Below are 14,717 nucleotides of genomic sequence, written 5' to 3'. Positions count from 1 at the left end.
TGAAAGCAGGATCCAGACTTCACAGAGTCCCACCATGGGACAAATGATGGGGGCGGGGGGCAGCAGGCAAAGGGAGAAGTGGACCTTTCTTCCACAGGAAGAAACAGGGTCTTACAAATGCCTGGGCTGTGCCTATGGCCAGGGCCTCTCAGTGGTGAGGAAGGCTTGAGCCTGAGAGCTCACCTAGCTGCCACAGGCTCCCGGCCCTGAAAGGATCTGCCTAACAAGTCACTTCAGCCAGTTCACATAACCCCAGTCCACTGAGGAGGGCAGTGCAGCCAGGGGCGACAGGTGCCCACTGGAAGGCCCGTGCCCACTGCCCAGCTGTGAGCTCACCACCCTTGAGTGGGGCTCAGCAGCTAGTTCTTCTATGTCCTCCTGTAGGGTTAACTTACCAAGTACAATAGCTGTCTCTAAACTCATGGTCTATACTGGAACAACTAGTTCATAAACCCTAGGTAGGGCTACTGACCCAAACATTTCATCCCAGTATTAAGAATTAAACTCGGGGTCGGGGAGATGGCTCAGTAGGATAAGCACTTGACTGACAAATGCAAGGATCTGAGTTCAATCCCCGGTTCCGCCAAAAAAAAAAAAAAAAAAAAAAAAAAAAAAAAAAAAAAAAAAAAAAAAAAAAAAAAAAAAAAAAAAAAAAAAAAAAAAAAGAATTAAACTCAAAGTGCCACAGCACTAGCCCTTTTTGTGTTTTGTGAAAAGGTTTCACTAAGTTGTTGACTGGCCCTGCTGAGGACTGGCCGTTTTTTGCTCAGCCTCCCAAGTAGCTAGGAGTTTTTTCTTCTTTGCAGTGCGGAGGCTGACCCCAGGCCTCAGGTATGCTAGGGAAGCACTCTCCCACTGAAGAACTCTCCCAGCTCAAGGAAATTCTAACCTCCTGTCAGACAGAAGAAAGCCAGGACAGAAAGTGCTTCACCAGCCTTTTTACTCTTCTTTAATTCTGCTTTCTTTGGGCACATACCTTATGTACTACCAGAGGACTCGTGACAGCAAGGTTCTTGGCACTGGCTCATAACACATTTTCTCGCACCAAAGAATTCAGCTGTGGATTAGCAGACCTGCGTGCTGCCTCACCAGAGCTGCCGCCTCTGCTGTGGAACACAACTGCTGAGGGGGATGAAGGACAAGACAGCACAGGTGGCAAGCAAACATGTAAATGTACCTAAAAATTAGGAATTCAGTGGAAAACTCAGAATTTACTTAGAGTGATAAGGGACTACTTCATTATTTCCAGAAGCTTCTGAATTTGGAACCTGAGGTTAAGACTTTCAGGACAAAGCAAATTAGCCAGACTGGTGGTGGACAAATGGCACCCACACCCGGCAAAGGCTGCTTGAGAACAATAGTAGACTGACCAACACCTCTGATGTGACTCAAAGGGGGTGGGCGTGGGGACTTCAAAAATTAAGTCTGCAGCAAGAAAAGTCTGGAAGTGAAAGTCTGGGCCCTTCTGACCTTTCCACTTTGCTGCTGGCACCTGCTGTACGCACAGTACCTCCGAAAGAAGTTCAGAATTCAGTTAGTACAGATTTATTAAGTTGATTTCCAACATGTAGTTTCTGGTAGAGTCCTGTTTGGTTTCAATTACTTCATTTAACCTCCTGGGAATGGTAGTCCTGAGAGCTCGCAGCGTGGATGGATCTCCTGCAGCCAAGGGTCACATTGCAGGTGGTCACAGCAGCTTCCGGGCCCGCACATTTGCTTGTCTTTGTCCTTCAAATCTGTGGGTTTCACCCCGAGGGACATGGCCCACCATGATGAAGTACGCGAAGCCACTTCCCAGACACCTCCGCCCACAGCCTCCCAGTGTGGACGGTCAGGAAAACCCGGGAGAAGCTGCCGAGGTCCAGCTGGGAATTGTGACTTGGTGAGATGGGGACACAGGCAAATCACCATGTGCCCCGGGATTTTATTACAATCAAAGGAGGACGGCCCCGGGGCGCTGGGAGTGGGACGCTAGATGTAGAACTGATGGAATGCCAGCTGGTCCATAAAGGGCTGCACCAGGTAATCTGTGGCGAAGTAGAAAACGAGCCCAAAGGTGATGGAGATGGGGAGCGCTGGCAGCGCCTTCTTGAAGATGGCCAGGAGCAGCAGCGTAAGGCACAGGCCCTGCGGGGAGACGGAGGCAGCACTCGTGCGTAACTAGGAAAGCACTGTGCCCAAGACAAGGCAGCAAGTCTTCGCTAACTCAGTATTTTCCTCTGGATTTAAAATAATTTGTGCTGGGGCTGGTGAGATGGCTCAGTGGTCTAAAGCACCTACTTAGAACAAGCTTAGCAAAGCACAGGGACCGCGGTTCAATCCCCCAGCACCACATGCCAGCCCCACCCCCTGGTGGGCTGAGCTGGCCACACACACACACATATATAAATAAATAAATTAAAAAAAAAAAAAATTGTGCTTGCCTGGCAAACACAAGGTCCTGAGTTTGATTCCTAGTACCAAAAAATTAAAAGGAAAAAAAAATTTTTTTTCAGGTGGCATCTTACTGTGTGCTTCAGCCTGGCCTTGAACTCACTACATAGCCCAGGCCTCCAACTCACAGCAATTCTCCTACCTCAGCTTCCCAAGTGCTGGGATCACAGGCGTGCACCTCCATGTCTGGCTTCTGGGCTTAAATGTGGAAGAAGAGCCATAAAACAAAAACACAGTTGCTGTTTTTTCTCTTTTGGTGCTGAGGACTAGAGCCAGGGCCTGGTGCATGCTAGATGTGTGCTCTACCACCACTACAGCCGCCGCCGCCACCACCGCCGTTTTCCCCGTGGGGACTGAACCCAGCGTTTTCATACAGAGCTACATCCCCAGCCCTTAATTTTTTTGAGGGGGAGGGGCTGGCTTTAAGACAGGGTTTCACTAATTCAGAGTCTCCCAGACTGGGCTCAAACCTAAAATCCTCCAGTCTCAGCCTTCAACAGCACTAGGATTACAGGGGTGCACCACTGTGGAATTTTCTAACTAAAAGAAAAGCACACTTATTTTCCTTCACTCCACAGAGCTGACAGTACACTGTTGATGTTCTATTTCCTAATTTCAGGAAAGTGAAAGAAACTGAACATAGGTAAAATGACTTGAAAAAAATTAAATAATACATTAAGTTCTGCCTGCAGCACCGTGTGGGCTTTGGTGAGTGGAGTTTGGCTGCTGAAATCCCAGGGGCAAAAGGCACCCTGTGCCACGCAGAGCAAGAGCGACGCTCCCAGGAAAGCGGTCAGGGGCACGTGCGCAGAGCAGCTGCCTTCTGTGAGCACGCAGCAGGTACAGGCAGGGTGCATTTTCACCCTAGCTACTGAGACACAAGCCATCGACTCTGCGGGCTGAGCACCAGTTCAGTTTACTGAAAACAAATGATTTTTTTTTTTTTAAAGACACCCCTGGCTGTGGCTGGGCGGGACTCAGGAGAGGCATGTGCCTGGCGCATGCCAGGCCCTAGGCTTGAGCCCCAGCACCAAAAACAAACAAAGGATACAGCCAGAAAGCTAACCCTAAAAGGCACATGTGAACAAGTCTGTGCCAGAGCTCAGCTCCAACAGGCCCACGTGACTTTCAGAAGCGGCCGGGGCCAGGCGACTGAGCTCAGGCCCAGTCGTGCGGGCTTACGAGAAGCCTCCTCTCGGGGTGCTGGCAGCTGGCGTACTGGTTATGCTCACAGTTGCCTCAAAAGGATGCGCTGCTCAGAGTACACCGGGAGGCCCAACGCAGCTCCACTAGCACATACTCACAATCAGTATGGCCACGAAACAGGCTATGGTCGTGTTCCAGTCTCCACTGGCAGTTGCTGAGGCTTTGCCAACCAGAACACTGTAGAAAATGAAATCTCCCAATCCAAGTTTTACTCCCCCTGAAAAAGGAAAGATTTTTTAATGTAAAAGGAATTACCATTCTTTGCACTGATCCTGTAACTTAAAAACATTGCCCTGAACTGAACGTATGCCCACTGTCAGCCACTCAGGAAGCTGAGGCAGGAGGACCACCTGAGCCTGAGCTGGAGACCACTTGGACAACAGAAGGAGCCTATTTGAGAAAACAAAAACATGATACAGCATTGAGTGCAAAGTAACAGCCTAGCTCTGGCAAAGATTATTCCTATTTTTTGAGACAGGGCCACTGATGCTCTAGGCTGGTCTCAAAACCACTGTGTAGTCCCTGCTTCTAACCTGTGATCCTCTGGACTCAGCCTCCCATATGTAGTCATGCGTGACCATGCTTAGCTTTCCAAGATTTTCTTCCTTCTGGTTTCCTACAAAGGAATTTCAGATTCTACGCTGACTCTGATGTCTCAATAGATGCTGCTGTTATATACCAACAGCAACAAATCCCAATTGTCACCCACAGAATGCCTGCCTCATACCTAACATACCTGATTGAGGACTCCTGTTCCGTACAGGTCACCACGGTTGTCAGTGTGTGATTCAGTGACCAGAAAATGCAGAGCTGTGTGACCAGCAACGCGGTCACCCCCAGAGACCCAGCTCTGTGGCCTGGCTCTGAGTGCCCACTCACCCACACTCCAGCTCTGAAGTAGCCCTCTCTAGACATCTTATGAAAACAGACTCATACTGGGGCCTGGGAGATGGCTCAGTGGAATAAATGCTTCCCTGGCAAGCACAAGGGCCTGAGGTTCAATCCCCAGTTCTGCCAAAGAAACAAAACCAAACCAAACCAGACTCATACAAATGGAGCGTTTTGTGGCTGGACTAAAAGTTGAACTGCACAGGCTGTTTTGAAAACATATGTGCCTTTTAGAAACCAGATTCTAGAGCAGAGGAGACTGCACTGTAACCATGCTGGGCACACCCTTGCAGAGGTGGTCATGTGTGCTGGAGGCTGAGGGGGTGAAGAACGTGTGACCAAGACCAGGGAGCACCACGCCGAGTGCACATCAGGGGTACCTACTCTCTTCAGGGTCTTCACCGGTGAGGGTGCTGCTGGAGAGTTCTTGGGCCGCAGCCCGCGACTCGGGTGTGGAGCGCTGGGGCCCCAGGCGACTGTCTCGCTGTGCCTCCCACTCCTCACTGAAGCCACCGTCATCGGCCTCTCTGCTGTCAGTGTCCTGTGCCTCCCGTTCTGTGTCTTGGAGAGAAAGTGGCAATTAGAGCTCTCTATCCAAAAGCATTTTTTAATGTCTTTAAGAAAAGTAACAACCTGCTTGGTAACCAAGTCAACTCACTCTTAACCCATGGAGGATTAGCTGGGCAGCAGCACTGGCCACCCACCCAGGAGCCATCCTCCATTTCCCGAGGGCAGAGTCCTGGCTTGCTGGGGTTTCCTTCCCTCACCCTTGATCATGGGGTCAAATCCTGATGAAGCTGAGCCAAGCATGGTGAGCCCAGAACCCTTCCCTCCTCCCTGTAGAAGGCTTATGGGCTTCCTTGTAGGAATCAGAGCCTACAGCTGAGGAACTGACTCAGTACAGCCAGCGAGTGCTGGGCACAGCCTATGGGAAACTGGGGAATTCTCTCCTTTGTCTTTTTGAGAGGAAACAATGGTCCCTTTCTCCCTCCTGCAATTCCTGCAGCCTGGATGATTCCTGGAAATGCAGCTGTGCCCGTGAGGAGCAGTCCTACAGAGCAGGAAGAAGACTTAGTCCTTGCTAATATCAACGGGCCCCCAAATTATCAAGACACCACAGATACGAATGGAATGTGTAAGGACTTCGAGAAGAGTGTATTTCTGCTCTAAGGCACCTGAGCTGTTTCTGCTCAGCAGAAAGCTCCTAACAGCTAGCAGAACTCTGGCTCCAGTGACTAAATACAGAAGGGGACTAGGGGGCGGGTCCCACAGCAGGTGGTGCCGTTTCAGTGACTACAGCCCGACTGAAGACAGTGAGTGAGACTGCTTCTGAGATGCGCCAGCCGCACATTACGAACACTGAAGCACCTGAGTGGAGCGGGTTACACTTTTCCCCTCTTCTGTAGTGCTGGGTTGAAAGCCAGGACTTCGCACATACAGTACTCATCAAGGGCTCCACCAATGAGCTATGCCCCAGGCCTCCCTTTTAATTTCTATAAAAGTACCATGCGCTCGCTGTGCAAGCAGCTTTATCGTGAATAAAGCAAGCCTGTGCACGTTAGGGCTCTTGTGTGTGGGGACTTCCTCTGTGAGGGACTGAAGCAACTGTGCTCTGGTCACTTCATATTCTTTTTTTGACTGGGTAAGAATCTTAGCTGAGGGGCTGGTGAGATGGCTCAGTGGTCTAAAGCACCTACTAAGAACAAGCTTAGCAAAGCACAGGGACTGCGGTTCGATCCCCCAGCACCACATGCCAGCCAGCCCCGCCCCCTGGTGGGCTGAGCTGGCCACACACACACACACACACACACACACACACACACACTAAGTAAATAAAATTAAAAAAAAAAAAAAGAATCTTAGCTGACTCTAACCTGAATCTTACCTGCTTAAGAGGTTACAAAATCATGGAAGGCTTATAAACAAAAACACCCATGTCTAACTGCCTCACCCTTCCTCTTGCTTCCAACTCTTGGCTGTTTCTTCTGCTATTTATCTCCACAATTAGTGAGGACTAGCACGCCGGTCTCAAGGCTTTAACCTGCTCACACCCTTCCCACACTCAGGAATTGAGCTTGTCCTATCCTCCCACTTAGGTTGAACTCTTTTATATTGTTGCTATGCAAAAAGGATTTACAACCAAACTACTCTACCTCAGCTCCATTGTGTACTTACATTATTTTAAAGAACCTTGTTTTCTCTGGAACAGTGCCTCATTCCCCCGACTACTGTCCTGTACCACCCGGGACTGGGCTGTCCCGACAGCAATCACTTTTCCTTGTACAGACATTGCTCTTGGAGCCCGTCTGTTCTGATCTCCAACTTCTAGTTCCTCCCACAGAATGGTTTTTAGCTAGAGCCTGCACCTGCCCTGCAGGCTGCACAGAAGAATCCACAGCGGAGGAGGCCATGGCTGCTGCAATGCTCGGAGCTGCTGCTGCACCGAGCGAGCGAGGGCAGGGACGACGCCCATCCCGCCCGGAACCGCGATCAGGGCCTGGGCGCTCAGGCAGGACCTGTGCTCGCCTGACTCCTGATCACGGGAAGCCCGGGCCCGCGTGGCCCTTGCTGCAAAGCTCTTCTTCCCCCTTCTCCTCTCTGCCATGAGCCGCTGTCACTAGCTATAACTTGGACAGTCCAGGATGAATCGAATCCCACTACTTCAAATCGCAGCAATTTATACTTTATGGTACGTGTCATAATTGTATGAATTACAAATGCTCGTCTGCCAAAAAGATGATGAGCTCAAAACAGGAAGCAATGTCTTGTTCAGCGCTGCAAACTCCAGAGCCTGGCAAGGCCCTGAGCACACAAGCACTCAATCAACATCCGGAAAAAAAAAAAAAAAAAATCCGCAATGTGCTGAGTCCTCATGAACACAGGCACGTGCAGTCCCCAACAACGTGCAACTGTCCTCTGGCTTAGTGCCACAACCGGGCTGGCGGCAGCTGCTGGCAGCTACCTCCTATTCTCTGCTGCGCCTCCTCCTGGTCGAATGCCTCCCTGCTCCGCTGCCTTCCCCGGTGCAGCATACCAAGCAGGAGGCCCCAGCAGCAAGTGCCACGATGCTCTGGAGCACTGTTTTCATTCCAACCTCTCCCTTTGCTGACAACTCATATATATTTCATCAGTGAGGTTTTTTTTGGGGGGATTGGAAAGGGTCCTGGAGATGGACCCTGGGCCTTCACACTGAGCTACATCCCAGCCCTCCTTTTATTTTTTAATGTATTTAGTGCAGGGTCTACAGGGTCTCACCACACAGTCTCACTGCTCTCTCAGTGCACCCCAGGCGCAGGGCCACCATGGCATATGGTTCCCTTTACTTATTTTGAGACAGGGTCTCACTAAATTGCTAAGTTGCCCAGGCCAGACTTGAACTTGTGACCCTCCTGTCTCAGATTTCTAGCGTGCTGGTCACAAGTCTTTGCTTCTGCTTTTCAGGCTTGTGAGGCTGGCTCTTTGTTTTCCTTTTTTAAAACATTTCCTTTCTTTTTCACTACTTCCACTGTGTTGCTATTCCTCCACTGGAAGAACAGCTTCTAATCTGTGTTCTCCTTCGCACTTTCTTGCTGTGGCATCCACCTTAGGCTCTGCAGAATGATGCCACTCTCAGCCCCCACCGCTATCTGCTCCCAGGTCACATGCCCCTTGAACAGGTGGTCCATTTAGCTTGACCATTATCATGTCTCAAATCAAGTATATTTGTTACTCTGGTCATGCTGGACAAGAGGCCCTCAACTTTGTATGTCTGCAGAAAGATCTTAGTTGTTCTGTTTTTTAATCATAGCCTACAAACCAGTATTATGCACCGAATGGTGTGTTTATTTTGTTTTGCAACATGGTCTCACTGTGTATCCCAAGCTCACCTCAACTCACGCAACCCTCCCACCTCAGTCTCCTGAGCGCTGGGTTCCAGCATATGCCACCACACCCGCCACAGGTGTTCTATGTGTCACTGAAGGTGCCATGACTGGACTGTTGGGCTGCGTCTGAACTCCTCAGACATTCATCTGTGTATCCATCAGGGATGCCGTAGCTATCTCAGGAGATCCTCAAAGTAGTCCATGACCAAAAGGCAGAGGATGAAACACTGCTTTGTAACTCACTGTTCGCCTGTGCGATGACAATGACCTGCAAAGCCAGGACTTGCCCAAGCAAAAGCCACTTACTTTGTGCGCTGTACTTGGAGCTCTTGGACACCCTCCTTTGGGCCTCTGGGTCTCCTTCAGCCATATTCACCAACCACACCATTGTTGCTGTTGGGAAGGACGAAACTCCAGTTAGCATCAGGAGCACAGCAGGAAACCGCACGGGCAGGCAGTAGGCCGTCATTTTCCTGGCGAAATCACCAGTCTCCACATTGCTGCCTCAACAGCCTTAATCAGAAGCCAGAGTATACTAAAACCCATACCAGATTCATTTTGGTTTTAATGTCTGCATCCATAGTGCAGCGGTTACCGTGAAGTACCATCTGCCGTCCCTGAAAAGCAATGGGCAGGGAACCTATTCAGGCCAGGGAGGGACCCTGGGAGGGACCCCCAGAGGATGGCCTAGAGCAGTGTGAGCCGATTAACGAAAGCAGCTCTGGAATTGGATTCCAGGACAAGCCAAGGCTCACAAGAGCCTCAGACAACGGCTGTGATTCTCTAGCAGCACGACACAAGCTTCCTTCACATTGTTTCAATTAAAACAATTTTTTTATGTATTTAGTACAGGGTCTACAGAGTCTCACTACTCAGGTCCGACTTGCAGTGAGCCTTCTGTTTTCAGCCTCCCAATCGCTGGATTACAGACAGGCACGTGCCACCATGCCCAGTCTCATTCGCCCTCAGTGCACCCTGAGGGGGGCGCTGGCGGGGCACCCTGGGGATCAAATCCTGGTCCCTGAATCTGCCTAAGCAGGCACTTTAATCAGCTGAGCTATCTGGCCCGCCCTGTTTCAGTTTTATAATCTTCATGGCTAAACGGTTTCTACATGAAGTAAAGAAAGGTTAAAGGCAATAAGCTTGAGGAGGACAGCTAACAGGCTTTTATGTCCTTTTTACACACACACACACACACACACACACCCTAGATGCACAATTAAATGAACATAAACACTTTAAAACGGAGCTTGTCTCTATTATATACTGTAGTCAAAATAAAAAATGGTACCGTCTCTGTGGGAGGGGAATTTGGTAATATCTAACCAAACTCTGGGTGCGCTGATCTTTTGACACAACACCCAACTTTTGGCTCTCTTTCTGCCAGTATGGGAGACAGAATCCTGGCTTTACCACCGGGCCCAGCCTTCTATGCTTTTATTTTGAGACAGGGTCTTGCTGGCCTCAGACCTGTGACCACTGTGCCCCAGCCTCCTGAGGAGCTTGCTCTTGGTTACTACTCCATAATTTCATGCATGTTTTTGAGGAACTTAAGGTTTCTTGAAGAACTTATGCATTTATGAAAGAGCCACACAGCCAAAGCAGCTGAGCCTTCCACTGCAGCCACATCTGCACAGGCCAGGCAGGCAATGCACTTCTGTTTTTGGTCTTTTTTTTTTTTTTTTTTTTTAATATATTTAGTACAGGGTCTACAGGGTCTCACGTAAATTGGACTTGCTGTGATTCTATGTTCAGCCTCCCAAGTGCTGGGATTACAGGCGTGCGCCACCACGCCCAGTCTCCCTGTCAGCACACCCTAGGGACAGAGCCCACAAGGCACGCCCGGGATAGGACCCGGCCCGGCCGCTGCGCTCTGCCTAAGCAGGCTGATTGCTTCAGTCCACTTTTTGGTCTTTTTGAGATAGGGTCTCGGTATGCAGCTCACGCTGGCCTGCAGTTTGCAATGATCCTCTGGCCTCAGGTTCCTGAGTACTGGGATTACAGTAGCTGCACACCACCATGCCTGGCTTGGAGCCAGTAAGAGAGAAACAGGGAGGCAGAGGCTGGGTGCAAAGCTGACGAGCGTCTACTGCTGAACCCGCTCGGAAGCAGGCCTGTTCAGCAGCTGAATCCCTCCCACCATTCTGGCTGCACACTGAGCTGAGTGTGAACTCAATCAAGTTTGATGGTTAGGTTCAATGTTTAAGATTTAAATTCTAGGTTTTAAAAAACCTGCTCAGACTCAGTCGTAAAACCTCACAAGGGTAGTATTTCAGGAAAGCAGACTTATCTTGAAGTACCCCACCTCCACAGAGGTAAACGATCCTTCCTTCATATACAATGTGTCACGCAACACATAAGTGCCTTGAACTTCACAGTTCACAGACTACTTAACTTCATGAAGTCAGCTTCTTTGGCTGTGTAGTTCTTTCATATATTCTTCAATTATTTATACAGACTTGGTGTCACCTGTGACAGATACTTATTTCTGCATTCTAATCCTGGGTTTATTCAATACAATTCCTTCACACAATAAAGTACAAACACAACCTTATCTAAAATGCTACAAAGTTACAAAGTTCAAATTTTATAGCACTGACTGTACAATAAAAGCCAAGAAAGCAATGTAAATGCTGCTAAGATAACCTGCAAGACCACCATGAATAGCAAGTGAAATGGGGGGGGGGGTTCCCCATGAGGATCTGCTCTGCAAAGCTGGCTCTCAAAACTGCTCACCAACATCTGAGAGTAAAGGAGACAAATGGGGTACAGATGTAGTTGAGAACATGGAAAGACAGAACCACTTATGGCAACTAAGGAGGGGTGTTCGTGCATTCTCTCTCTGGGTGTTTGACCCTACACGCTGGATGATGACTCAAGCAGGAATCAAAGGGCCAGGCCTAATGGGAATGGGACACTGGTCCCCAAGGTAGGACCAGACTGCCAACTGCCCCCAAATCATCTGGAGAGGTGGGGGCACTCTGCCACCCACAGGCTTGTTCGTTCCTATAGGCTCTGCCACTGAACAGACCCTCAGAAGATGGGTGAACCTCCTAGAGACAAAACTGCTGGTTCCCTTATGGACACAGACCTAAACCAACAGCACTTCTGCAGCCAGAACCCGCCTGAAGACCAAGTGCTCCACTGCTGCCTCTGAAGTCTGCCTGAGCGAGGGATCCTCTTCTACTGCTCCACACTTTAGACTAAAGAAGTGACAAAACCAAGCTGAGTGGGATGTAAGTCACAGGGGTGGGCTTCTTACTGGAAAGAACTGGAGCTGTAGTGGCTCCTGGAGCTACAGCAGCCACGCGGGACCACCTGTGCACAGGGGACCTGCCTCTTGGGGAGCCTGACCTCATCATTCATGGGAGTTGAGACAGATATGCTATTTATTTTTTTGTGGCCGGCTGAGCTGGCACTGGGGATCGAACCATGGTCCCTGTGCGCTTGCCTAAGCAGGTGCTTTAGACCTCTGAGCTACCTTCCAGCCTTGAGACAGGTATTTTAACACAACAGAGTAAATGACTTCCTGACAAACACACTTAACGTGGGAGGCTGAAAGTACGTTTTAAATGTTTCAAAGCCCTTGCGCACCTGCACCTGCTGAAGTGGAGTGGACTTGCTGTCCTGCTCCACTGTGGGTGAGCTGCTCGCCAGACACTTTGCCAGCGCTCAGTCTGGACCTCAGGCCTTTCCGGCCTCTTGCACTCCAACCAAGCTCGCAGGGCCCGGCTGGAGGGGCAAACACAGAGCAAAGCTACCAGCAGAACTCACAGCACACAGCACAGAGGCAGTGACCGGCTGCTGGGCTAGAATGAGTGAGTGTGACCCGGCCTTTCTGTCTAGCACTAGGACTTACTGTGTCTCTGCTGCGTATCCACCCCTCGGACAGAGCGTGACGCTAACAAGCGCCCGCTGAGAGAGCAGAAGGGAGCTAGCCAGGGAGGGAGACACGGCACTGGCCCAGCTGCTGAGTCACTACCATGCCCCACGTGTTCAAAGGCTTTTTAAAAAATTTATTATTTTGAAATCATTTTAGGTCCAAAGAAAAGTTGTAAAAATAATATAAAGAATTTACATATATGCTAAATGTTTACTTTGATATCCTGAACTGGAAAAATTGTAAATTATAATTAAAAATACACAGATGGAGTATACAGAAGTTTTTTTGTTTTTTTTTATATTTTATTTATCTATTTGTGTGTGTGTGTGTGTGTGTGTGTGTGGCCAGCTCAGCCCACCGGGGGTGGGGCGGGCTGGCATGTGGTGCTGGGGGATTGAACCGCGGTCCCTGTGCTTTAGCTAAGCTTGTTCTAAGTAGGTGCTTTAGACCACTGAGCCATCTCACCAGCCCCTACAGAAGAGTTTTAACAGCTCAATCTCTAAATCCTGCTTCCTAAAGGGAAGCACTAGGAATATATTTTCAGTTTCTTTAATGCATCATTGGGTATTTTAAATACATAGACATTCATAAATATACAGTGTTTCTCCTATAGGTTATTGCGCACACTGCTTTATTTTTGTAATTAATATATAGTCTGGGGCATTTACTATCTTTTTTTGTGAGTCTTTTCAGACAGGGTCTCATTGTGCAGCTCAGGCTGCCCTTGAGCTCACTGTGTAGCACGGGCTGGTCTCAAACTCACAACGATCCTCCTGCCTCAGCCTCCCGAGTGCTGGGACTATAGGTATGCATTACCACGGCCAGCTAGTCTTGGACATTAAAAAAAAAATGACTGGCCATAAACAGAGCTGTGCTATGTGTGTGTGTGGTGCTGGGCACTGAGCTCAGAGTGGCCCACACGTGAACACACGCTCTCCGGCTGCAGCTACCCTAATCTAAGCGGACATCATTATGTAAAGTGCCCTCATGGGGAGCACTCGGGGTGCTTTTAGGGTCTCCCTGCTATAAGCACTGCTTCAGTGATCGTTCTGTATACAACAACCTAAAGCAGGCAAGGGGGCTGTAACTTCCAGGAGTGACATGCAAGAAGCACGGGTGTTTGTTAAGATGAAAATGCCGACGCCCAAAACCTCATGACTCTTTTCTGTCAGTCAACAGTGAGTACATGAGAGTTTATGCTGCAAAACGGTGAAAGAATTGAGCACTCCCAACAGTGGCTGCTGGAGCACTGCAGCAGGCTTCTGGGCACAGGCACGGCTCCAGCTCCTCCTCCGGAGCCAGGCAGAAAGAGCCCGTCACCCAGTGTGAGCCCCGGCTCCCCCTCGAGCTCGCTCGGCCTCTCCTGCTCTTCTGCTCTCCTTTCCATGAGTCCAGCTGCAGACCCTCTTCCGGAACGCGGAGAGTGAGCTTTGCCTGCTCTGCCAGGAGCCATGTGCTGGGAATCGTTGGGTCCTTAAAACCTTTGCACGCTGCCCACTGCTCAGCCTCAGACAATGACTACATCTTCCCTCTCAGGCAGGTGAGACAGCACAGTGGACTAAGCACCTGCTTAAGCAAGCACAAGGTCCTGGATTGGGTCCCCGGCACCACATGCCATGCCATGCCAGCCCTGCCCTGGGCGCACTGAGCCACAACTGAGACCAGGTGTGGAGGTGCACGCCTGTAATCCCAGTGCTGAGGAGGCTGGAAACAGGAGAACCACTACAAGTCCAAGCTGCATAGTGAGACCCTGTACCAAATACATGAAACTTAAAAAAATCTCCCTTCTCTGGGAACTTTCCTCAGACCCGTGCTGCCCACAGGACAGAAGCTTCACCGCTCTGCCCACTGTCACAGCCACTGCTGGGCCAGCCTTGCCTTTGGAATGCTGTGTCTGGTCCTGTCCTGTTGAAACTGCTCACTCTAATGTTGTTAATGATCCCTACAGGATTTAACTTGTCTTTATTACCTTTGACTTTATGGACTTGAGACTTACTTTGAAACTCCACTTTTTCAATAACCCAAAAGAAAACAGGCAAAAACCCACTCAAAACCAAAGACCAAAAATTAGGAGCATATAAGGATATAGATCAAATTGATAACTACATGGTAACACTTGAAAATTGGGGCCAGGTGTGACACACGCCTGTAATCCCAGCACTTGGGAGGCTGAGGCAGGAGGAGTGTCATGAATTCAGGTGACCCTGGGCTACACTCTGAGTCCAAGGCTAACCTGAACTACATAGCAAGATCCTGTCTCAAAACAAACAAAACTAAAGATTATGGATGATAGTTATAGTGAAATTTATCCTTAACTTTTACTTAACTTTAAATTTTTTGGGCTGGAGAGATGGCTCAGTGGTCTAGAGCACCTACTTAGAACAAGCTTAGCAAAGCATCAGGGACCACGGTTCAATCCCCCAGCACCACATGCCAGCCAGCCC

The 14,717-nt window shown here is 49.5% G+C and overlaps 1 protein-coding gene across 4 annotated transcripts in view; it reads right to left on the bottom strand.

Annotated features, from left to right (window-relative positions):
• Window positions 1-1,529: 1,529 nt before the first annotated feature.
• The window catches only part of Psen1 (presenilin 1), an 80,436-nt gene continuing 67,248 nt past the window's right edge, over window positions 1,530-14,717 (bottom strand). For all 4 annotated transcript variants that reach the window (XM_023703377.1, XM_023703375.1, XM_004624844.2 and 1 more), the window contains 4 exons: window positions 8,697-8,783; window positions 4,912-5,088; window positions 3,738-3,856; window positions 1,530-2,127 (listed from right to left, as the gene is read on the bottom strand). In XM_023703377.1, coding sequence (XP_023559145.1) covers window positions 1,972-2,127; window positions 3,738-3,856; window positions 4,912-5,088; window positions 8,697-8,783 — 539 coding nt within the window. In that variant the 3' untranslated portion in view covers window positions 1,530-1,971. The remainder of the gene's footprint in view (window positions 2,128-3,737; window positions 3,857-4,911; window positions 5,089-8,696; window positions 8,784-14,717) is intronic.

This window comes from Octodon degus, unplaced genomic scaffold (genome assembly GCF_000260255.1).
Source record: "Octodon degus isolate 3935 unplaced genomic scaffold, OctDeg1.0 scaffold00007, whole genome shotgun sequence".
Classification (NCBI taxonomy): Eukaryota; Metazoa; Chordata; class Mammalia; order Rodentia; family Octodontidae; genus Octodon; species Octodon degus.
The sequence above is the reverse complement of the archived record's forward strand: the minus strand, read 5'-3'. Positions and strand labels throughout refer to the sequence as shown.